This window comes from Xiphophorus couchianus, chromosome 9 (assembly GCF_001444195.1).
Source record: "Xiphophorus couchianus chromosome 9, X_couchianus-1.0, whole genome shotgun sequence".
Classification (NCBI taxonomy): domain Eukaryota; kingdom Metazoa; phylum Chordata; class Actinopteri; order Cyprinodontiformes; family Poeciliidae; genus Xiphophorus; species Xiphophorus couchianus.
Window position 1 is genome coordinate 31800821 of NC_040236.1, and position 23237 is coordinate 31824057.

General features: G+C 36.5%; 3 protein-coding genes and 1 long non-coding RNA gene across 6 annotated transcripts in view; 1 reads left to right on the top strand and 3 right to left on the bottom strand.

Annotated features, from left to right (window-relative positions):
• The window catches only part of LOC114150566 (uncharacterized), a 290-nt gene extending 122 nt beyond the window's left edge, over positions 1-168 (bottom strand). The window contains exon 1 of the long non-coding RNA XR_003596780.1: positions 65-168. This is a non-coding gene — a long non-coding RNA (uncharacterized LOC114150566). The remainder of the gene's footprint in view (positions 1-64) is intronic.
• The window catches only part of fam102bb (family with sequence similarity 102 member Bb), a 22927-nt gene extending 14444 nt beyond the window's left edge, over positions 1-8483 (top strand). Inside the window, exons 8-11 of the mRNA XM_028027047.1 lie at positions 128-356; positions 4014-4150; positions 4489-4558; positions 6013-8483. Coding sequence (XP_027882848.1) covers positions 128-356; positions 4014-4150; positions 4489-4558; positions 6013-6055 — 479 coding nt within the window. The 3' untranslated portion in view covers positions 6056-8483. The remainder of the gene's footprint in view (positions 1-127; positions 357-4013; positions 4151-4488; positions 4559-6012) is intronic.
• Positions 8158-14944, bottom strand: henmt1 (HEN methyltransferase 1). Of its 3 annotated transcripts, none has more exons than XM_028027042.1 (9): positions 14861-14944; positions 13526-13638; positions 12451-12585; positions 12178-12360; positions 11219-11387; positions 10438-10609; positions 10267-10366; positions 9897-10054; positions 8158-8762 (listed from the first exon to the last, which is right to left on the bottom strand). In XM_028027042.1, coding segments are annotated over exons 2-9 (1026 nt in total). In that variant the 5' UTR covers positions 13528-13638; positions 14861-14944; the 3' UTR covers positions 8158-8655. The 3 variants fall into 3 exon arrangements, with proteins under 3 accessions (XP_027882843.1, XP_027882842.1, XP_027882844.1); XM_028027041.1 differs by lacking the exon at positions 14861-14944 and adding an exon at positions 13825-13969; XM_028027043.1 differs by lacking the exon at positions 14861-14944 and adding an exon at positions 13825-13969 and having other exon boundaries at positions 8209-8762; positions 9865-10054.
• A 497-nt stretch (positions 14945-15441) lies between these two features.
• Positions 15442-23237, bottom strand: part of fndc7b (fibronectin type III domain containing 7b) — a 61533-nt gene continuing 53737 nt past the window's right edge. Inside the window, exons 52-59 of the mRNA XM_028026987.1 lie at positions 22096-22356; positions 20869-21129; positions 19715-19972; positions 19305-19565; positions 18943-19230; positions 17518-17754; positions 16838-16900; positions 15442-16096 (exon numbers count right to left, since the gene is read on the bottom strand). Coding sequence (XP_027882788.1) covers positions 15813-16096; positions 16838-16900; positions 17518-17754; positions 18943-19230; positions 19305-19565; positions 19715-19972; positions 20869-21129; positions 22096-22356 — 1913 coding nt within the window. The 3' untranslated portion in view covers positions 15442-15812. The remainder of the gene's footprint in view (positions 16097-16837; positions 16901-17517; positions 17755-18942; positions 19231-19304; positions 19566-19714; positions 19973-20868; positions 21130-22095; positions 22357-23237) is intronic.

Genomic DNA, 23237 nt, shown 5'->3' on the forward strand with positions numbered 1-23237 from the left:
ACCCTCCCGACCCCATTAGGGACAAGGGTGAACAGAAAATGGATGGATGGATGGGATGAAAGACCCCAAAGTTTTCACGGTAACCCTTTCGGCTGTGCGTTCACGTGGAGCTCCGTGTCTTCCTCAGGCTACAGCACAGGTCACTCCCGCTCGTCCAGCATGTCCGAGTTCAGCCACCGGAGAAACCACTCTGTGGGCAGCGCGTCGACGGGAATCGGAAGCATCCCGGAGCCGAGCGAGGAGCGAGAGTCCAAACCCTGTCCAGCTCTGCCGGAACACCCGGTTCCCACGGCAACCACGGGAAACCCACCGGGCACACCGGTGCGCAGTTCCTCGTCCTGCGAGCGACTGAACCGGTGAGTTTATCACCAGCTCTCCGCGCGGAGCAGCAAACCGATGAGTTTTTATCACCAAGTCCATAATCTTAATAATTTAAGTCCTAATCATAATAATTTAAATCCTTGGAAATGCGAGAATTTCAGTCAGGTGTTTCCAAAGTTTGGAAAGTTCTGCATATTCAAACTGCACAGTTTTGTAATAAGGTCCAATCTAACATTCGACTAAAAGCCTAGATTTAGAAAGCATCAACAGCTGAAACCTTATATTTTCATACACATAATAAAAATATGTCTGAAGTTACAGACCAAACTTTCCTTGTTTTAGGTTAGCTAGAATTACCAAAATTATTTCGATTTGCTAAATTCCAGAAAACAGCAAGAAATTTTTTTGGTGTTTATTTTGTTCCAAGGATTTAATTTGAGCAGGAAGGTAATTTACCGTGACTTTTTTTGGATTGTTCCAATGTAACGAATATTTATTATTCCTAATGGCTTAATGACGTATTGATATTGATTGAATTTACATAAAGTTTAGCTTGTATTTTATACATTAAAGTTATTGAAACTGTGTAATTGTTTTAGTTAAATTAGTGTTTTGCTTTCGGACCAGTCAGGTGTATAAGGTGTATGCAAGAGAGACATTTCAAATCATAAAATAATGTTATATTTTAAGTTACCTTGTCCCTGCAGTAGAATGCTTCCACAAAGCATTTTTACAAACAGTAATAAATTATATCATAATAGTAATTTTTTAGCTCATTTTTATTGTTTTTAACTCCAGAGTGTGATGCTGGTCAAGTTTAAAATGCTTTAAAGTGCACAAACTCTATTATTAAGACGGTTGGATGAATGGCAGGACTAGTGGAGTGACTTTGGTGCAAGTTCCCACATTTCCTGTAAATATCACACCTGATCGTCTCAAAAGCTGCTCGGCGAAGCAGCGGAAGGATATTTGTGGTTTTGTTGTCACAGGAAGCTCTCGTTGCCATGTTTGGTGGGTAAAAAAATGTCCTGCCACAAATGGGTTTAACTGCAACTATAGATTATTGTAGTAATCGATTATTCTGATGATTAATTGGTTTGTCGTATAAAAATTGTCACAGAAAAAGATTTTTCATTTAACCACTTATGTGTTTTTATACAAAATTAAAAATACATTAAAATATGCAAATAGTTAAATTCTTTAAGTAAGAAAATAAACATTGTATTGCCTAATATGCAGTAACATTGCATTCCTTTCAGTAAATTTGAACTGGGTGAAGCTAAAACCTTGAGGCCACTTGAAAAGTTTTGGCTAAAACACATTTACAGAAAAAGGTGTTTTTATCTTAAATGCAAAATGTAAATATATTTTTGTACAGTTTTGGCATAATTACTGCTCTGTTTTTTCTTTTTTCTTAGTTAATTAATTGATTAATAAATTAGTTAATTTCAGTTGATTAATCGTTTCAGCCCCATTTCAACTACAACAGCATGATGCACTTAAACTTTAACTGCCAGACTTTTACAACAACCACTCACTTTTATTTATCTGTGTTGTTTGGTAATTTGTCTCTGCCTTAAGACAAATGGAAACAGCATCATCGATTACACTTTTATTCCCTAAATATATGTATAGCTCATAAATATACCCACAGCTTGAATCACTGGTTGCCGTGAAACCTCGGCGACAACAACGCAACATGAAACTGTGACAGGAAGTGCTGCGTCAAACAAGTCAGTCTGGTTTCAGTCGGCTTGTAAAGCCACGTGTCACTTCAAACTTTGGTTCCAGACAAAAGTCTAAGTAATTTAACCTGTTAAACGGTGATACTTGTGAAGCTACCACATCTGATCTCAATGTATTCCTATGTTTTTATACTTGAAATTAATTTTGAAAACCATCTTGCAGAAATATGACCAAAGAAGCTGGTTTCTTTGTGCATCTTCCTCAAAAGTATGTTTCAAGTCAGCCTGACTTCTGTTTATTGTAAAGTGGTTAACACCACAGCCTGCTGTCAACACTGCATGTCCCAGTTTAGTAGCTGGAAACCAGTTACCGCACATTGTAGTGTTTGTAGGACAAAGTTTCACCAGTTGACTCCAGTTTTTTTTTTTTTCCAACACCACACGCTCAACATTCACAGCCTGTGGAGGTTATATTTTTTTTACAGTGCGTTTTCAGCACATTGCAACAAGCGCTCTGCTGTTTGTGCATTCAGGCGTTTCAGAAATGCTTAAAGCCCAAAATACAGGCTGCAGACACCAGAAGCATGAGGATTCATTTCAAGTTCAAAATAAGGGCTGAAAAATATTCATATTTATAGACATATTACTCGTCCTATTCACAATAGTTTTATTATTTCTGTTTAACAAATCTGTCTGAAGAAACCAGAGTAGATACATTTTTACGTTTAATAAAATACAATATTCTATCAAAGTATAATGAAGTATTCATTCAGTAGTGTCATAAATAAATATATTTATATATCCACATTGCCTGTTGGTGTTTAAACATTCATTTACATGGATTGTTAATTGATGCTTAGCTACTTATTGTATAGCAAATTGAATTTTGAGAGAAACTATTTTTCTTACTCCTACTACTCCTTTTCATTCAAATCTTATGTCAACATGACATTCATTTTAGATTTTAAATGAATAAAATAAACAAATAAAATTATGTCTGAAATCATAGAACAGAGTTGCTCCAACCTATGTGCTAGTTTTTAAATAAAGTGTATCCAACACATGAAAAAATTTTATTTGCCCATCTGTCTGTACAATCAGATTTTTTTTCAGGTAACATTTTTAAAGCCTGAGTTCAGTTATTGATCAATTAGTTAATATAAAGTTGATTGATCTGATTGACTCATGACAGAAGAGGACATTTTCTTAAAAATATGAGGTTTCTCTTGAGTCAAGGGCTACATTTTTCATATGAGAAAACATTTTCACGTTATTTTGTGTCAGCTGCGTTAAATAGTGACGGAATAAAAAGAAAATTGTTCTCACATTATTAAATTTAGACATATAAGATATAACGAATCAAGAAGGTTGCTGAATAGAAAAATTAAAGATGAAACGCTTAATTCCCAACTTGCAGATATTCATACAGAAATATGTAGCCTGTAGTTGCTCTTGGAGGAATGTTAAAACTTCGCTGCATGAAGTGAATAAACTCACATAAACTGTGGCGTCATGTTGTTTCCATCAGGTTAAATTTTTTCTGCGTTTTGCCCTCCGCTTTTCTGTCGCGTCATCTTCTGTAGCTGATCGGTAATTTCCTGAATGAGACGTTTCTCACGTCGCCATTAAGGTGAAACTTCAGGAGTTGGTTGAGTGTCTATATTTCAAAGCAGAGCCGCATAAAGTTCATTTATCATCCCACACTGGACTCTGTTTAGACCGTTTCTCTTTACCGTTCAACAACGGCTCCGCCGCCATCTTTAATTCTAAATCAACGGCTACGCTTAAGGATGACCAGCGGCGCCCTCTGCTGGAGGGCGGCTAAACTACAACACTAAAAGAAGCTCTATGGACGCTTTTAGTTAATCAATTGGAACAAATTTTAATCCAATAAACTTATTGATATTAAATAGTTGCTTGTTTTCATCCCTACTTGATAGTTAGAATGAAATAACGACCAGTTTGTGTCAAAGGAAGTGTATTTACTTCTGTCCTCTTTCTGTTTAGACATCCAATAAAACAGGACTCCATGGAGTCTCAGCTGAAAAGAATGGATGACACTCGGGTGGACGCTGATGATGTTGTGGAAAAGATTTTACAAAGTCAAGATTTTACACCCAGCTTACTGGACTCCAGTGCTGAAGGTGAGAAAACTGGCCTAATTATCAACTAAAATCTTTCAGCCACATGTTGCTATAAGAATGAATAACGATAATTACAAGAGATGCACGGCTAGTTTGCATAACAACGAATTAGCCGGTACTCTTCTGTTATGCTGTGAGTCAGTTTGTGTGAGCTTTTAGGACAGCATTGTGTTTCTTTCCAAGGTCTCATTCAGCTCAAAGCTAAGAAAAGAGAGCTGCTGTCAATACATGATTATTTTTAGATTGCCTAGCAACTGGCTGCTCCTCATGACTAGAATTATACAGGAGGCAGTGGGTGCCTCCTGCAATGACTGTTACCACAACTGTGTCTGCTTCAGAGGAAGGCTTGCGTCTGTTTGTTGGGCCGGGAGGAAGCACAGCCCTGGGAAGCCATCATCTGCCCACCAGGTGAGCTTTGGAGACTCAGATTTGCATTGTATGAATTGCCGATTATCTAAATTAGAGTTGTGTCCTTGGGGGGGTAATTATAATTTAGTACCATTCGCACAAAATATGACAATTCCGGTTTCATTCACACCGGCCCTGTTTAGTTTGCTTAAATTGAACTTTAGCTCATTTGCTTGGAAAATCCGGTTCGTTTGGGGAATACATAAATCAACCAAGAAAAGCGAACTCTGGTCCGTCTACAAGCTTAGGTCTCGATTTGGTTGAAGAGAACTCTGGTGCGGTTCAGTCAGATGTGAGGATGTTTCCACACCTGATAGTCTGGTAGGCTCAGTTTGATTTGAGACCAAAATTGTTACATTTGTTGCATTTTCAACTCACTGAGTCAAACCAACCAAATTAATTGAAAAACCTATTCCCCTTCTCACCTGTGGGGGCGCTGCACCAAGGACTACTCAAGGAAACAACATGAAAACCTTTGAAGAAGACACTGAGCGCAACTTCCTTCTAAATGAAACGTAAACAAAAATAAAGTAGTGTCAGTAGGGTTTTTTATTTGTCGTTGGTAAAAGACTACAAGCCATTTCTTGCTAGCTAGAGGCTATCATGTTCACTTTGGTTGTATTTACCCAGAAATCCCTGCTCTGTAGTCCGCTTCTTACATTTGGAGCCGTCTCTGGTCTGCTTGGTGTTCACATATGCATTCAAATCGCACGAGAGTTCACTTCAACTGAACCGAGTCCAAGCTTTTTAGACGGACCAGAGTTTGCTGTTTTGGTCCGTTTACACATTCACACCTCCCAAAAGAACCAGACTTTCTAGACAAATGAACTAGAGTTTGATTAAACTGGATTAAATAGGGCTAGTATGAATGAACAATGAATGCTAAGCAGACTGGAGACCGGTCCAAAAGGAGGAAGTAGACTATTATGCTGGGCATTATGGGTAAATAAAAAAAAAAAACACTCAAGTCTATTGCTAGCGGGAGAAATGACTCATGGTCTTTTACAAACAAAAATCCTATAAATCGCTAAAATCTAACGCGATTATACGTTAGATATTTGTTTACATTTCATGAAAATCTTAGTTGTGCTCAGAGAACCAAGTTCAGAGATTTTTGTGTTGTTTCCTTCAGTGGATCTTGGTACAGCGCCCCCACAGGACAGGAGGGGAACAGGTTCTTCAATTAGTTTGGATGGTTTGACACACCAGCTGAAAATTTAACAAATGTTGCAATTTTGATCCCAGATCGAACCAAATCTACCGGAGGTGTATAAACATTCTTAGATGTAATATGGTTAACGTTTTGATGCCTTTCAAATACATTTGATTAGTCTGTTTTGTAATATTTTTTGGTCACGTGATATATTCTAAATACAGCAAGGCTACTTTTAGACATTGCTAGCAAAAAATAAATAAATTGTGGTGGTTTAATGTAATCTTTTTTCTTTCTTCAGGGTTGGCGCTGGAGCATACGAACAGGTGGTGATGAAGCATTAGCGCTGCGATAACAGGATGACCTTGATCACACTTTAAACAAATGGTTTGCGTTTGTTTCTCAATTCCCATAGCAAACACAACGCCCCTTATTATCAGCACTGTGTCAAGCCTGATCACTGATTTCTGTCATAACCATAGCGCCCCCTTGTGTTCATTTAAGCCACTGTCATACATTCAAGAGAAAGAAGTGGCAAGATATCATCTCAGATAAACACGCAGAGCTGTAGATTAAAGAATTAAAATGGTTGTTTATCAAATCACTCCAAGAAACTGTTATATCATATTTCAGTTGAATGTTTTTACTCAGTTTGGGTGCTGGCAGATCTACATGTTTATGCATTTTTTTATTACGTCAATGAGAGGAGATTAATTTCTCTTTGTGCACCTTTAAAGTGAAAAGTGTTTTTGATGCATTCCTTTAGTCTGCTTGTTTTGGACGTACTTAAGATAGGACTTTATCTGGAAGATTTGCCTGCAAGCAGCTGAAGAGCTGCAGTTGGCACCGATAACTGTTTGTGTTTTCAAGGTGAGAATATTTTACTACAGAAACATAAGATGTAAGCTATTTTATGTGTGAATGCGGACAATGAGTGGGTGACAATGTGTGAGACTCCTGTGTTGAATGAGTGATGGGATTTTATGTAATTTAATGTTGAAACTGTCAAAGACAAAAAGAGCAAAACTTGATTTGTTTACCAAAACTGCTTTTTTTTTTTTAAACTAGATTTTTAGCCTGTATTTTACGCTTCTAATCCATCCAGAAATTGAACAACCAAATTTATTTTAGAATTAGCAACTTATTAATAAAAATGTTCCCACTTTGCATCATTAAATGAAACTGTAGGTAAAAATGTGAGAATTAATAGCTTGAATTAATGTGCATTTTGCTTAAAAGCTGTGCTTCATCAATCCACACCGACCTGCAGGTCAGGGAAATTACAAAGAAAACAACAAAACAATGAAAGTTCATGTTTGACTGATTAACTGGCTCTTGTGAATCTGGAGCATATGTTGCAGTTTTGTTTGTAAACAAACTGAACAGCAAAAAATCTAGTAAAGTGATCCACTGCCAAGAAGAAAACTCAACGGTCAGAGGCATTTAGAGCAAACAGCAACAATTTATATTTAAGTAATCTCATTTAAGATTCACTAATATGGAAGAGGATTAAGGCCAGTGAAAAAAATTTAATAAAATTCTGACTTTGAGAGAAAAAGTCAAAATTCTGAGATTAAATTCAGAATTCTGAAGGGGGAAAAAATCTGAATTTTGGGGGAAAAAAGTGTAATTTTGTTTGTTTTTTCTAGTGGCCCTATTTGTCTTCCGTACATCACACACACGTTGATATTTAAATAAATCGTTCTCACAATCATTGTGAAGAAAACCAACCTGACCGTTGTCCAGCAGCCAGTAACTGAGACCCTCAGCAAGGAGGATTTAATAATTACATAAAAATGTAATTATTAAATTAACCATCCAAGAATACTTGGGGAAAGTTGAGTGGAAGGAAAACCTATGGTAGAAAACTGCACTATTGATTGAATCTGTGCTGAATTCCTCTTATTGTATGAAGACTGTTTATATCCTGTTAGAGTTCAAAGTTCATGATGTTTCAGAACAAAGTAGGTAAATAACTTGACGAGTATCAACAGGTCAACCGTCTAGAAAACAGGCTCTGCTGAATCTTTAAGTTTTGTTTTTCCATCAGAAGTGACTGCAAATCGTAGAATAAATGTTAAACTCATTACAGCCGTATCTGCACAAGCCTTTGGTGTTTTAACTAGGCCATTTTGTGACATGCATGGTTATAATCTTCTGAGCTTTACGGAAGTTTCCAGTCAAAGCCAGACGCATTTTATCCTCCTCGTTCTCATTTTATTGTGCCATCCATTTTCACGTTGAAGGAATAATTGTTCACTTGTTCATCATCCAAAATGTAATTTTGTTCTCATAAAATGTCGTCTGAAGTAATTAATCATTTTTAGTTGTTTTTGATTTGAAGATTTCTGAAGAAGAAAAAAGATACTATCGTTTTAGTTTTCTAATCTTTGTTGCCGATGTGACATTTTTAATAAATGTTGTCTGAAAATAAAGTGTCTTTTTAATGAGCAATTTGGTACTAAATGTTTAAACTCTGGGTGCCATTTGTCTTTTCGTCTGAAGGTGATTTTTTTGTCTTTTTGTTTGGAATAAAGCGTTTATCTGTGTGGCGCTCATCTCGGTACCTAACATGTTCCAAACATGGTGCTTTTCTCTTCTGTGAAGCTGTCGTCTAATTAAAACTGTAAACTAATCTATTGTAAAGTGACTTTCTGACACGTTGAGTGTTCTCTGTTACGGATTTGTTTTTTTGACAAACTGCTTCCCTAATGACTGTATTGATCGGCAAAATGTCTCCCCAGCACTGCTGAATAAAACAGTTTAAACGCCGCGATGCTGTTTGAGTTTTTCTATGAGGTGGAAGAATCACGATTCATTGTTCGGGTTTATTTTCAGTTTACGAGCCTTCAGACAAAAAAGAACTGAAAAACTTTTCCTTTTTTTTTTAACATTCTCCTTAGGGTGGATTAATTTACACTACAACAAAACCAATTTCTCCAAGTCAAATATTTGCTTCCCAGTCTTCCTCTGGTTCAGTTTGATGGGAACACTGGACGGCTGGCGCATCTTCCTCATCCTCCTCTTCATCGCTGTCAATCTGTTCTGGCTCTGAAAAACAACAAAATCCAATCAAGAGGGTCCGAGTACATGCAGAAAAAAATTAAAATGCAAAGCATTCGCATGTTTTGGAGCAGGAACATTCAGTTCTCTAAACTTTAGGCAGTTCTGACATCTGCTGGACAAACTGTAGATTACACAAACCTTTTTATGAATTCAAAGCATCAGAAAAGTAAAATTAAAAGTCAAAAACATTCCATTCAGATAGTGAAACATGTTTTACAGGTTTAGCAACTTTAATACATTCATTTTGATTAATTATTTACATATATTTTAAGGTGTAAAGAAATTTTTTTAACGCAATTAATTCCTCCTGCATCACCTGGAACTAAAATATAGGACTGGAACGATTAATCGTGATTAACCGATTATTGGGATAATCGCCATCTAATTTGGTAATCAATTAGTCATTAACTGCATTATACACTCAAAAAAAAATGTTATTCGCTGACAGAATGACATATTTAAAGCAATAATTAAGCCAAAACTGTACAAAAGGATACACCCAATGTGCACTTAAAATAAAAAAAAATCTAATTTGTTTGTAAATAAGTTCATTCAGAGCTACTCAAGCTTTCGCTTCACCTGATTCAAATTCTGTTAAAAAAAAAAAGCTCCAGTTAAGCACAATTTGATATCCAATTATTAATTGGTTAATGAAAAAAATTAATCAATCTACAAACGATTAATCGTTCACAAAAGGAATACCTTGTTATTGCATTTTAGGCAATAAAATGTCTATTTTCTTACTTAAAAAGGAACTGAATTATTTGTTTGTGTTTTCAATCATTTTGAATATTGTTTAAACAAAGGCTTAAGTGGTTAAATGAGAAATCTGCAGAATCGGCCATTTTTATATATGATTAATCGACTGTCTGAATAATCAATTATCAACAATTGTTAGTTGCAGCCCTACTAAAAGGTTTTAAAAATAAACATAATAGAAACTACAAAGGGTCTTAAAAGTAAGAAGTGATTTAAAAAAAACTCAGAAGGAAACATGCCAGAAATGTGGTTTTTATTAATAACAGTGTTGATTAAAGTTATGTTTAACTGAAAGTATTTGGACCAAAAATGTCTCAATACAAATTACACAGTTCACATTCTGCAGTAACGAGGCAGTACCTTGTTCTTCACATTTTACGAGTAGAGAGAATCCGTCCTGAGAGAGTTTAACTTGAGGCTGATCCATCAGGAGACGTCTCAGGTTTGAAAGATTTCCACTCAGTTCAGCGATTTTCGGACAGAAGGAGCAGAGCGCCGCCAGAGGAACGACCACAAACCTGAAACAACAACAAACACAAAAACACAACATTGGATACATGCATTCACACATCTTTATGCATCTAGTTGTTACTTGTTATTTTACATATTTGCATGTATTTATTCATACAGCTTGTTCTTGATTTTAGAGAAATCCATGCAACGTTTTGTTCCCAAAGTGAACAGAATTGTCAGAATTTAAACATTTCTTCTCTTCCAAACGGAAACAAACCTGTTTAATGTCCCGGACTCTTCTTGCTTGGTTGTCCAAAGCGACTCGGTAAGCTCCTCCCCTTCACCTCCACCTGGACAATCCAACCTTTCTGTACATGCTGAACGGAAAAAGATGTTTTATACAAACTAAAGCAGAGAAATGCAGTTTTAATTCAGCGTCTTCGTCTACCTGATCGTTTCTGTTGTTCAGTCTGACTGTGTGGTAAACCCCAATTCGTCCCTCCAGTCGTTTTCTCCATCCAGCTGTTCTTCATTTGTTCTGCCCTATACACAACCTCACTCAGCAGGACTTCGATGAAAGTGTTGTTGTCACACAAAGTGGGGTAATTTACAGAGTACACCTAAAACAAAAAACCATGGGTTCAAATATCAAAGCCGAGAAGTACAAACATAAACTTTGTATCACCCTAGTTTTTGCCTTCTTAGGGTGATTAAGTATATGTTTGGTCTTTGAAGACTTAATTTTTGGACAATCTGGACATCCTTTTGTTTCCGTATTTTAGAGTATGGCTGAAACAATTAACTGGATTAATTGTGATTAATCAATTAATGAAGCAATTGTTAACTAATTTAATAATCAATTAATCATTAACTGAAGTTTACAGGCTCAACAAAAGACAATTTGTTGAGAAAAAAAACTACATATTTAAAGCAGTAATTAAGTCAAAACCGTAACAATATATATATATATATATACATTTTATGTTTAACATAAAGAAAACCTTTGTCTATGAATATATTTTAATCAAAACTCCTCAAGTGGCAGCTTCAGTTCAGCCGGTTCAAGTAGACCAAAGGACTGCTGTATCATTGCACTTTACTCCAGTTAATGATTAATCGATTACTACATTAGTCGACGATTATTTACAGTAATTGATTGATCACAATTAATCGTTTCAGCCCTAAGTGATGCATGTGAGAACCAGCTGTTTATAGAGGAATAAACTCACCAAAGTGTAGAAAAACACTTCCTCCTCAAATCTGTTGGGTAAAACGTTCGTACGTTGAAACACACCAATCTGGGAGCAGAAACCGACACTTTCCTGCAGCTCCTGAGGCGCTTCTCCAACTCCGGTGAATTCAGCCTTGTAGCCATAATCCAAACACACTTTAAGAGCCCTGCAGGATGCAAAACGGACTTTAAAAGGGAAAATCCAACAGGCACAATTGTTGTTTAAAAGCCTGAAATGAGTCCATGTACTCAACTTTTTCACCAGAACATTGTTGTCTCATTTTGTCATTTTAAAATGCACGACATAGTAAATTATTTTAATTCATATTCACAAAACAAACAATTTTTTTACTTATATTTACAAAAGTTGCTCCTTTTTTGTTAAATTACTTTCTTTTGAAATATCTGGCTTTATAGGAGACCCATTATGTTTCTTGATTAATTTGTTTTTCTAACGATTAATCAGATAAAGAAAAATCGTTGTGCAAATTTTTCATTTGACCACTTGAGCCGTTTTATACAATATTTGAAATATATTAATACAAACAAATAATTCAGTTCCCCTTATAAATAAAAAATAAACATTTTATTGCCTAAAATACAAAAATATAGCATTCCTCTAGTGAATTTGAACCAAGTGAAGCTAAAACATTCACAGACATTCACAGGTGTTTTTATACTACATGCAAAATGTATATATTTCTTGTTAATTTTGGCCTAACTACTGCGCTAAATATGCTGTTTTTTTCAGCAAATGACCTTTTTTGAGTGCATACTCCAGTTAATGATTAATTGATTACTAAATAAAACGATTAATCACGATTAATCGTTTCAGATCTACTTGAGATATCACTCCATGGGTGATGAAATAATGAGTTGGACTTTTTAAAATTAACTTTGCATGATGTTTGACTGCATTGTTGTTTATTTGTGAATAATTGAATCTCTGTACTTCACCAGGATCTGAACTCTGATCTGTTCCACTCAAACTTGTGATCGCTGTGTCTGAAACCAGTCAGTCCAGGAAACAGTTTGTTGAATTCAGAGTTCGGGGTGCTGATGATGACGTTCGCTGGTCTCATGTATCCAAAAACCACAGAAGAAAAGAGCTCCAAATCAGGAAGAATGAGGTGTTCTATACTGCAAAAAACACAGACATAACAAAATAACATGTTTGAAAGCAGAAATTATTATTTAACAAATAACTTTGTAGCTACAACAGCCACTTACAGTTCTATGCTGGTCACCAAGTCGAACCCTGTGAGCCGAGCGTCCCTTTGTGTGACTGAGCCTTGGTACAGATCTATGTGGAGCTGGTCGAAGGTAGGCTGCAGGTAGTCTGTTGACAGAGGAGCCAGTCTGAGCCTGAAGGGACAAACAAGCAACAAATTCAGAAATTGAATTGCATAAAGCAAAAGAAAAATGTACTGTTCACTTTCAAAGTAATGGTTTACATAAATAACTTCCATCGGTTTATTTAAAAAAATGAAAAATCACATCACAGCGCAGAAACTGAAGTAGCTGAAGATGGAAATGACGTAATTTCAGAGCTAATTCACTAAACTCTGTGCTACATCTTAATACAGACCCTGGAAAAGGTTACAGAAAACAAATGAGCAGCTTAAACTAATTTAAGTAGCACATTTTCAGCAACAAGGCAATTCAAAGTGCTTCAAGTCCAACTTAGTCAGTCAATCCCATTATGTGAGAGGCAGCAGTCAGTTATTGTGTCCCACACGGTTCTGTACTAGGATCAGTTCCTTTTTGTTTGTTTGTTTTGAAAATTATAATTACTTATCCAAACACCTGCCACTACATGAACGTTCAGGAGAAATGACTGTGGCAAATCATTGACTGCATGCAAATAGCCAAGTTTTCTTAGATAAGTTAATTTGTAAAATATACCGATCAATTGAAATGGAGGCATCTGCCTGTATTTATTCATTTTATTTAATCTTTACTTAACCAGGTAAGTTGAATGAAAAATTCTCATTTTCAACGGATTGAATTAACTTTTATTGTTAAGTGCCTTGAGACAAAATCTCGAGAAACTTTCGCAGGATCTTGCAAAATTAAGTCAGGATCCTTGTTTAGTTTTTTTTGTTTGTTTGTTTGTTTTTTGTTGTTGTTTTTTTTTAGGTTAACTGGAGTTTCTAAATAGCTCTTAACCGTGACTGTTCATGCATTGTTGTTAATAATTAGTAGACAAAAATAAATATGTATTTTTTCATTACTCCTGTGGAAAATTTGTACGCTAGCGATAAATTTTTTTTTATAAATGTGCCCTTCCCTTTTCGTCACTCACATATTTTTCTTGATTTTGGCACCATTGATGTCCACGCCGACCAGCAGCTCAATGCTCCGCTGAAACTTGAGCTGTTTCAGGAGCCTACACTCGCCGCAGCCCAGGTCAGCGACCTGGTGGGAGAAGAAAAACAAGCAACTGGACAATAAGTTGACAGAAAACGCCTCATCAACAGGTAACGCTGGGTAAACTAGATATTGGCGTTCAGCGGCTTCGCTACAAGCAAACGTTAGCTTCCAAGCTAAGACGAAGAAATAGCTGAATTCCTGCTTAGTTCGTGTTTGAATTTTAGTAACTACCTTCGTAGGTTTGTTTTTTCTGACAAAATCGACGACAAACTGATGTCGTTGGCTGTGAAGTGACGGAGTGAAAATGGGATTCATTTTCCTTCCACTACAGTTTACTGTGACCGTCTATTAGCCGCCTCGGCAGTAGGGGGCGCCGTTTAAATGTCTGTTTGCCAGAGGCCAGCGAAGGAACTGCACTTAGCAGAGTAATGATACATTTGAATATTAGTCAAAAATGTACTTCATTAACAAAATTCACTCAGTGAAACACATTATATAAATGTAATAGTAATTAGGAAATATCTTTTTTTACAATTTCCATTCCATTTTTAGTATTTAAAATGTTCGGTGTATTTTAATGAGGTCTGTTGTGATTTACTGTTTTTAGTGTTAAGTTGTAGGCCTATGAATTCTGTACAGATTTGATTTGCATATAATATTGCTTAAAGGGGCGGATATTATGTAAAAGTTACCTTTTTGAGCTTTACACCATGTTATAATCCCTAATCAATAACATACCTGTAGTGTTGCCTTGATTCTTTCATGCATGTTTGAATAAATCTCCAATGGCAGACATTCATAGTCACTTGATTGTGCTATAAAATGGGACTATGTTTCTAAAAATACCCATATTATCGCTTTAATACAAATAAAATTTAAAATAAAAATATTATAGATAGTGTGTTGTGTGTTCCAGCTTTAGAAAACTGCAACTTCATTATTGAGCCAAATATATTTGGTTATATTTAAATACAATACTGTGTAAATGTTTAGTAAAGTAATAAAAATGCTGTAGGTTGTGTTCTTTGTGTAAAAAATATTTATTATCAAATGGTAAAGGGGATGTATTATGTAAAATTCACTTTTTGTACTTCCATTTGGGTTTCGAAGAAGCCCGAGCCGTTACCTAGCAACCCAAGCCGAGCCCCGCCCAGCCCGTCGCCTAGCAACCCAAGCTAAGCTCCAACACTGGTTGGTCAGCTGGTTTTACTGCTGTTTGCGCTGTAAAATCGCTGCCAGAAAAAAAAGCGTCTTATTGTCAACTTACTGTCCAGAGTCCACTTGCTGCGTTCTTGTTGGTTCTTCCGGACGCTCTAATTTTGCTTTTTCAAAATGTATGGTTGGTATAATTTTTTTTTATTATTATTATTATTGCAAACAAAGAGCATATGTGAACAACATAGAACAGTAATAATTACAAACAGATACAACATAAATGGGTTTTACAGAACATAGACCTGTTTGCGGCCGTTTTCGCCGAGTGTAACCGTTGAGATGGTGGGCGTGGCCAGTGGCAGCTTATTTGGATTTAAAGTGACAGAACCTCCATCACTGTCAGCTCATTCTGAAAGGAACTCAATCTCGTTGTATAGGAATGATTTTATGAAGAAAATGTAATTAATTTGGTTTGTATAGCCCATCTGCCAGGGTCATTTGCAGCGATTGTATGTGGCTTCTTTGTGTTTTTCTGTCTTCATATAATCCCACGTCGACTCTGTTTAGTTGAACTCGGGTCTGTTTGGACCAAATCGTTGCTTTTATTACTTTGTATTCTTTGTGTCAGCTTTGAAAAGGTTTTTCTTGGAACGCCGCAGACATTTCACCAACAAAATAATTTCACAAATTCGCTTTAATATGTCATAGATTTCTTTTTATTTCATCATCTGAGCAGGTAAGTCACCAAGAAAATATAAATTTAAAGGATATTTCTTGATAAATTATCAGGTTTACTGAGTTTTTAAGAGTTAACAATCATCCAAAAAAAAAAGTATTAACCTATCTTAAAAATAAACAATTCTTTTGATAAATATGGCTTCAGCAACACATTTAGACAGCTATGAATGGCTACATGTTTAGATTATTAAAGCAATCAGTTATCTTCCTAAAGTTCTTTGAGCACAAACCAGAAAAGAAAATCTGTGATGGATGCTACGTAGTGGAAAAACCATTTTTACCCCAGATAAAACTCTTTCATCCAGTCTCTACAGTAATTGGTTTCTTTACGAAGCGCCGGTTTTCCTGCAGGTCGGCCAGGAGAAGTCGCTCCGGTTGAGGCCGTCCTTTGCTGCCACTCTGACGCAGTAGCTGGTCACGGGTTTGAGGCCAGTCTCTGTGTAAAAATCCCTGCCTACGTTCCTCACTCTCGGCAGCGGAGTCGTCTGCGCCGCGTTTTGCTCCTCTTCGATGACGAGCTCGTATTCGGTCGCTCCGTCCACCATCTTCCACTTCACATACAAGGACCCGCCGCTCGCTGTCACAGCCAAAACCTCTGGGGTCTCCAGAACTGAAAGAGCGTAAAGAAGCTTCAAAATAACATCCACAACATCAAAACTAGTAACTACAGTCCACTTATAGAGATTAATCATCGATTAATGGTGTATTGACAGAGTTGGATAGTAACTAGTAACTGTACTTTTTACTTTTACTTGAGTAATTTTATCATGAAGTATTTCTACTCTTGAGTAAAATGTAAGTTTTTTCTACCCACTGAATGAAAAACAAACATGTCTGAACCAAAAATGTACCAGAAACACACTGCAGCTTTTGTTAGTTTTATAAGTTTTTTATTGATAGAAACTGATTTGGACACATTTTCTTTTGCCCGACGTTATTTTTTGTTGCTTATTTGAATTATTGTCATTTTGGTCCTTAAAATGTCAAAATTTCTACTTTATAATTTGGTTATGTTTTTAAATACTAAATGATTGATTATTTGATCAGTTATTCAGTTTTTACTTTTATTGAGTCATTTCTTGGATGGGTACTTTTTACTTTTACTTGAGTAAAAATATATTACTCTTTTACATGACTACAGTTTTTTGGAATCTCTGTTATTAAATTAAAATGAGTTCCAATCGATTAACTAATAATGTCACCTTAAACTAGGGATATTCAAAGTGCGGCCCGTGGGCCATTTGTGCCCCTTGGATTGATTTTGTAAGAAAATGGCTGCTTACTGTAATCATGAGATGATGGATAAAATCAATCAACTTTAGATTAAGTAAATAATCGATATGTCACTAACTTTCTTCATCGCTGTCGAGTTGATCGGGTTGCAGATCTCGTCTCCTGCGTGCTCTGACTGGACCTGGTGAACAGAAATGAATTATTTATTTCTTAGATTTAATTTTATATTTTTGCACAGTAAGAGGAAATCATAACAGTACGACGCCGTATTATTACAACGCTGCAGACAGAGAATATAAAAAGAGGAAAACATTTCTGCCAAAAAACTCAAATTTGAGAATAATCTCAGAAGATTTCTAGAAAAAAGCTTGGAAATTTCAGGTTTACAGGTAAAAAAAAAATTCTTGAGAAAAACCCTGAAATTTTGAGGTTAATCTCAGAAGATTTCTAAAATGGAAAAAAACATGGAAATTTCTTTTTAAAGTCAAAAGTTTTACACTTTTGAAACTATATTTTTTTATTAATATCACAACATTTTAAGAAGAAACATGAACATTTCTGAGATTTTTGTTCTAGAAAATGTTTAACTTTCAAACTTAAATGTTTTTTCAAAACATTTCTTAGTTTTTTGGTGGAAATGTACTTTATTTTAAAATTTCAATGGTCCTTGAACATTGTCTTTATACAAGGCATAAATGTTGTCTGGGACTTTAGTTCTTTTCAAACAGAGGAAACCAACTTGGAGATGTTGAGAATCTTACATCTCCAAGTAAGATTCTGCTACCGTTTCTGTCGGACCTGTTATGTTTTGGCTCGGGTTGCTTTCCCCGACAGCGTTGCTGGCTGTTACTGTGGTGGCAGCAGGGTTGAAGTTGGTCAGCTGGCAGGAGAGTCCCGTGGTGTTGCACAGCTTCACCCAGCTTCCCCCCGACACGTTGTAGACCGTGTACTTGGTGGCCAACACCGACGCGTCCCAGGACAAGATGGCTGACGTCGAGTTCCCGCTGTATTTAACCCTTTGCGGCGCACAAGGCTCTGCGAGACAAACAGACAGCGATGGTAATTGAAATTAACTGCTCTGAACTTTCCTTTAATAAAATAATAAACAAAGTTACATACTAAGAAAATAAAGTATATTTACACGTTCAAAGAAGTGGGTATAAGTATAAACTTATTTTTACATCAGCAGCATCATCCAATAAATTACTAGTCATGATATCTTGGTTATAACATTATTTATTAGTATTTTCTTTATACATATCTGTCATTCATTCATATTTGCATCAATAATTGTTAACATGATATAATTTCTATAGTACATTTCTAAATCAATAAAGCAATAATAATTGACAACTTCAATAAATGGTAACAATAAAAAGCTAACTTCTATTCTCGGAGGGAAAACAGAAATTTGAGAATAAATGGAGATTTTACTGAAGAGTAAATACTTTTATTTATGATGGGGCCATTCTTAATCTCAGAAACTTTCTAAAAAATAAACTGAGCTGCAAAAGTTGAATATTTGCAAGAAAAACATTTTAACCTCACAACATTGAAATCTCAAAACATTGTCCTGGGCCGTATGCAACGAAATTTCGTTCTGTATACACCCTGTGCATGCAAAATGACAATAAAGTCAGTCTAAGTCTAAGTCTAAAGTTTGAGATTAATCTCAGAAATGTTATAGAAAGAACAAGGACATTTCTGAGCTCCAAAAGTCCAAACAATGCAAGAAAAAACTCACATTTTTGAAAAATTGTATTTCCAATTTAGAGATTAATTTAAAAATTTGAGTATTCTAAGCAAATGTGTGACTTTTTGAACAAAGAAATTTTCTATAAAATTCTGGAGATTAATTTAAAAAAATTCAGACTTTTCTCTTGCAGATTTTTGACTTTTCAAGTTATTCTCAAAATTTGAGATTTTGACTCTTCAAGTTCAGAAATAAAATTTTTTCCCTAGCAAATTTCTCAGATTAATCTAAACATTTGAGATTTTTCTAGCTAATTTCAGAGTTTTCAAACTCATACATGTACTTTTTCTAGAAAATTCCTTGAATTAATCTCAAAATTTCTTAGTTTTGTGACAGAAATTGACTCCTTTTTTAAATTTCTGTCTACAATTGTCCTAATACGCCGTCGTATTTCTTGTTTTCACTGATTGTAGTGAATGTTCAGTATTTTCTGCCTGTTTTTTCCAGTAACGTTGTAAATCTTGACCTACCTGTGGTTCCTGTGTAGATTCTGGACGGCTTGCTGACGCCTCCAGAGTTTCTGGAGAACCCGGTCACGTTGAAAGACGAGCTGCAAGGCATCGGCAGCTCGAAGTACGGCCTGGGCTGCCAGTAGGAGGAGACTTTCATCAGGGTCAGCGGGTCGTTTCTGATCCAGCCTCTCACTTCAGCCAAATACTCGACGCCTGAACAGTTGACTTTGTCCCAGGATATCATGGCCCAGAACGTTAGTTTGATCCTCTGCATCCGGACATTCAGGCGAGACGGTGGGCATGGAGCTGATACAAAAGAGAGAGAGAGTTACACCAATAAAAATAGAAATGCTATTTTAATTTTAAATTAACTCTGTTACCTGCTCCTTCCTGCAGAGGTTTGCTTTCCGAGCTGTTGCAGGCCCCGTCGAAGGCTGTAACGGTGAAGTTGTAGTTGCCACCACACTGCAGGTTTTTCAGTGTGCAGGAAGTGTTGCTGCTGTCGCAGTGAAAGGCTTCGCCAGCCGCAGACGACACGCGGCTGAAATACTTCACAGCGCCGTCGGTGTGAGCCCAAGACAGCCGGGCGTAGTTGGTCTGACAGTCGATATCCACGGCGAGATTAGACGGAGCACAAGGCACTAAAGAAATAAAAAATAAAGGAAGTCAGAGAGTGAATCTGGTGACGTTTTCCAGCCATGATTATACACTCCAGTTAACAATTAATTAATTTCTAAATGATTTGATGATTATGTCAATAAACAATTAATCGTTTCTGCCCCAGTTGTACCTGTTCTGAAGGTATCGTTGCTGGGGTAACTGGTGCTGTTTTCTCCCACGGCGGTGATGCTCACGCCGTACGCCTGGCCACAGTGCAGGGCAGACAGGGAGCAGTTGTTGGCCGTGTTGTTGCAGGCCACAACGTGGCCATCTTGTCCTCTGGCCGTCAGCCGGTACGATGTGGCCACCAACGATTTTTCCCAGGAAACCACGGCCCCTCTGTCCTGGCACTGCGACACCACTGTCACATTGCTCGGCACGCAGGGAGCTAAAGGAGAAAAAGATTAAATATCCCAAAAGACGTGGATAGGCATAAGATCACCCACCATCTCCCTGCTACAGGGGAAAAAGCTGGTGGCTAACGATGACTACCATCAATATGACACGCTAAATCTTAAATTTACGCCCAATATATAAAATAAAAAGGGATGCAGTGCTTTGCTACACTATGACAACTTGAAAACAAGGTCAAGGAAAAAGTTTTAATTAGGAAAAAAATAGGGAGGGAGAGTTCAGTTATGCTAGCTTGACTATGACAACCTTAACATGTAGATGTGGTGTGGAATTTAGTGTGTTTTGGTTCAGTTAAAAAATAATAATAATAAAAAAAGACGACCCACACCAACTCTGACAGATCACCAGGAGAGCAGGTGTTTAAATTAGCTAATCAACCACCGCAGTGTTAGCTTAGCTAATAGCAGCGCTAGCAAATCTACCACAGCCATCACTTATTAATAATCGTAATAATCACAAAATAAAACATGAAAACATTAAACTGTAATGTTCTGAATGTTCTGTTCTTTGTGTGGGAAACGTTTGACTGTTTTTTAAAATTTTGAATCCTGAAACATAATGTGTCATTGTCAGTTGCTATGGCAACTTAGGTGACAAGAGAGCAAGAAAAAAAAGAAGTGGTTTTGAGATGTACAACAGTTTTCTGTGTTTATTTTCCCTTTGCTGTGGCACAAAGCACTGAGTTAATAATACCTACATCTCCAGGTTTCATTGTAACTGAGTCGTTCTACCGCGGCAGCGCGGTTATGAATGGCAAGTAAAAATATCGGTTTTTTGCCCTCCAGCGTTGTGCGCATGCGGAAAGTTTCCAGATGTAAACAACAACATGCAAGGGGCTCATAAAGGGGGAACTGATTCTGTTTTAAATACTTGTCTTGATCTTCGTCGGGGGACTTCTTAGGCTGCTGCACTTGTCTGAGGAAGCCGACACGATGACGCTGTAGTGTTGGCCGCACCGGGCATCCTGGAGGACACACTGGTTTGACGAGCTGTTACAGGAAATGACGGATTTATCTTCGGCTTCAGCTGTGACCAGGTAGAGCGGCGAGTTCAGCGTTTGCTTCCATTCAACCAGGATGGTGTCATTATTGAATGCAGGTGTTGCAGTGACTCTCTCTAGAGCGCAAGGACCTAAAGGAATGGAAATAAACAGAAATATACCAAATGTTGGCGTCAACTCAATCATTTCTGTGTCTGGATAGCTGTGAAACAAAATCTTCTTACTCATGTCTAGAGCTAGTAGCAGCATTTCCATTGATTATATAATTGTGCAAATTGTAATTACAAAAATAAAATTGCTTAATGGAAACGTGACAGTTTTTAAAAAAAAAATTAAGTTTTTTGTTTCCTTCGCATCACAATGTGATCAACAGCCGGATGTTACTACTGACAGAAACGGCAAAGATGAGAAGAGAAAGTGGCAGGAGGATGATGGCGCTGCATGATTTTTCATGACTTATCGCATGAATAAACTTATTCACGTGTGATTTTAATTGTGTTTCTTATTTTATGGAAACACTGCTATTACAATTGTTCATGGAAACACTGCAATTGCAGAATTGTTTTTTGTTTTTTACCATTAGTGAAATATTGACTAAATTTTGTGCATTTTAGTAATGGAAAAGCAACTAGTGGCTACATTTCTATTGACTGTATAATTGTGTCTATTGGAATTATAAAAATGTGATTAATGGATAATTTTGAGAAAAAAGGAAAAAATTCTTCTTTTCAATAAAAGTTTTAGTGATACGATGAAGTGGTTTTTAGGCAGTATCAAAATTTGTGTATTTTCTAAACTCTGATGGAAACACTTATTGTTGCATCACAAGCATCACATGATCAACAACCGGATTTTACTGCTGGCGGAAATGACAAAGAAGACAACAGGAAGTGGTTAGTGGACGATGTTTTTATAATCCCTTTTTGTGCGAACAAACTTATTCACATGTGATTTTAATTGCGTATTTTCGATTTCACAGAATAGTGACAAAGTTTTGTGTAAATTTGAAAAGGAAAGGTGTGGAAGGAACGAAGAAGCCTCAGGTTGCCGAAAACCAAAAATCAGCTAAAAAAAAAGGCCTGAGTGAAGCTGCATACCTGTCTCGATCTCAAAGGTGCTGCTGTGATTACTGCTGCACTGCTTGTTGACTGCCGTGACATGGAAGGTGTAGAGAGTCCCACATTTCAGATCTGCGACTTCGCACAGGGAGGACGAGGAGGTGCAGCTGGAGTTATGGCCGCTGGCCTCCGTGGCCAGAACGTAGTAGCTGCTGGCGCCCTGCGATTCGGTCCAGGACACCCAGGCTGAGTTTGACACGCAGTCCAGGTGGCCATTAGGCTTCGTGGGAACACATGGAGCTGTCGCACATCAAACAGGACAGGAATGTTATTTTTCATTCACTTTTTATGCAGCAAAAACTTCTTTATAATATATGAACACAGGGGTTGCATTAGCCGAATATTTTCCTTATTTTGATGGAAAAATGTGATGTCCATTACACCTGACCAGTTGGTACAGGTAAAGGTAAAGGTAATTTTAGTTATATAGCACATTTTCAGCAACAAGGCAATACAAAGTGCTTACAGATGCAAAGTTTCAACTCTAATTAAACAGAATGAAAATGAAACAATCGAATGTCATTATTAGGACTGAGACGATTAATCATGATTAATTGATTGCTGAAATAATCAACAATTAATTGTTAGCTGAAGTAAATACAAATTTTTCTGTCTTTCAAATAATGAAAAAATGGAATATTATTACAATGACTGAAACTATTGTTGAAATAATCTTCAGCTAATTTAGTAATCGATTAGTCATTAACTAACACTTGATCAGTTAATGTTAATGACACTTGGAGAAGAGACACTTTTTTGTTTAAAAAACAAAACAATTGAATGTCTTTAGGACTGAAACGATTAATTGGATTAATCATGATTAATCAATTGTTGAAATAATCTTCAACCAATTTATAAATTAATTAATTGATAACTGGAGTTTACGGACTAAAAAAATGCAATTTGCTGAAAAAACATATTCAGAGCAGCAATTAAGCCAAAAACATACGATATACTATGTGTGTGTGTGTATATATATATATACACACACACATTTTACATTTAAAATAAAAACACTTTTTTCTGTAAATATGTTTTACAAAAATCTTCTCAAGTGGCAACGCTTCAGCTTCACTTGGTTGAAATTTACTAAAGGAATGATATGTTACTGCATTTTAGGC

Coding starts and splice junctions, on each gene's coding strand:
- henmt1 (XM_028027043.1), bottom strand. CDS start 13,908: ATGAATCCCATTTTCACTCCGTCACTTCACAGCCAACGACATCAGTTT. Junction 10,610..11,218: donor AAGTGTTTTTCTACACTTTG/GTGAGTTTATTC, acceptor TTTTTGTTTTAG/GTGTACTCTGTAAATTACCC. Junction 8,763..9,864: donor TACTGCAGAATGTGAACTGT/GTAATTTGTATT, acceptor GTTGTTTTTCAG/AGCCAGAACAGATTGACAGC.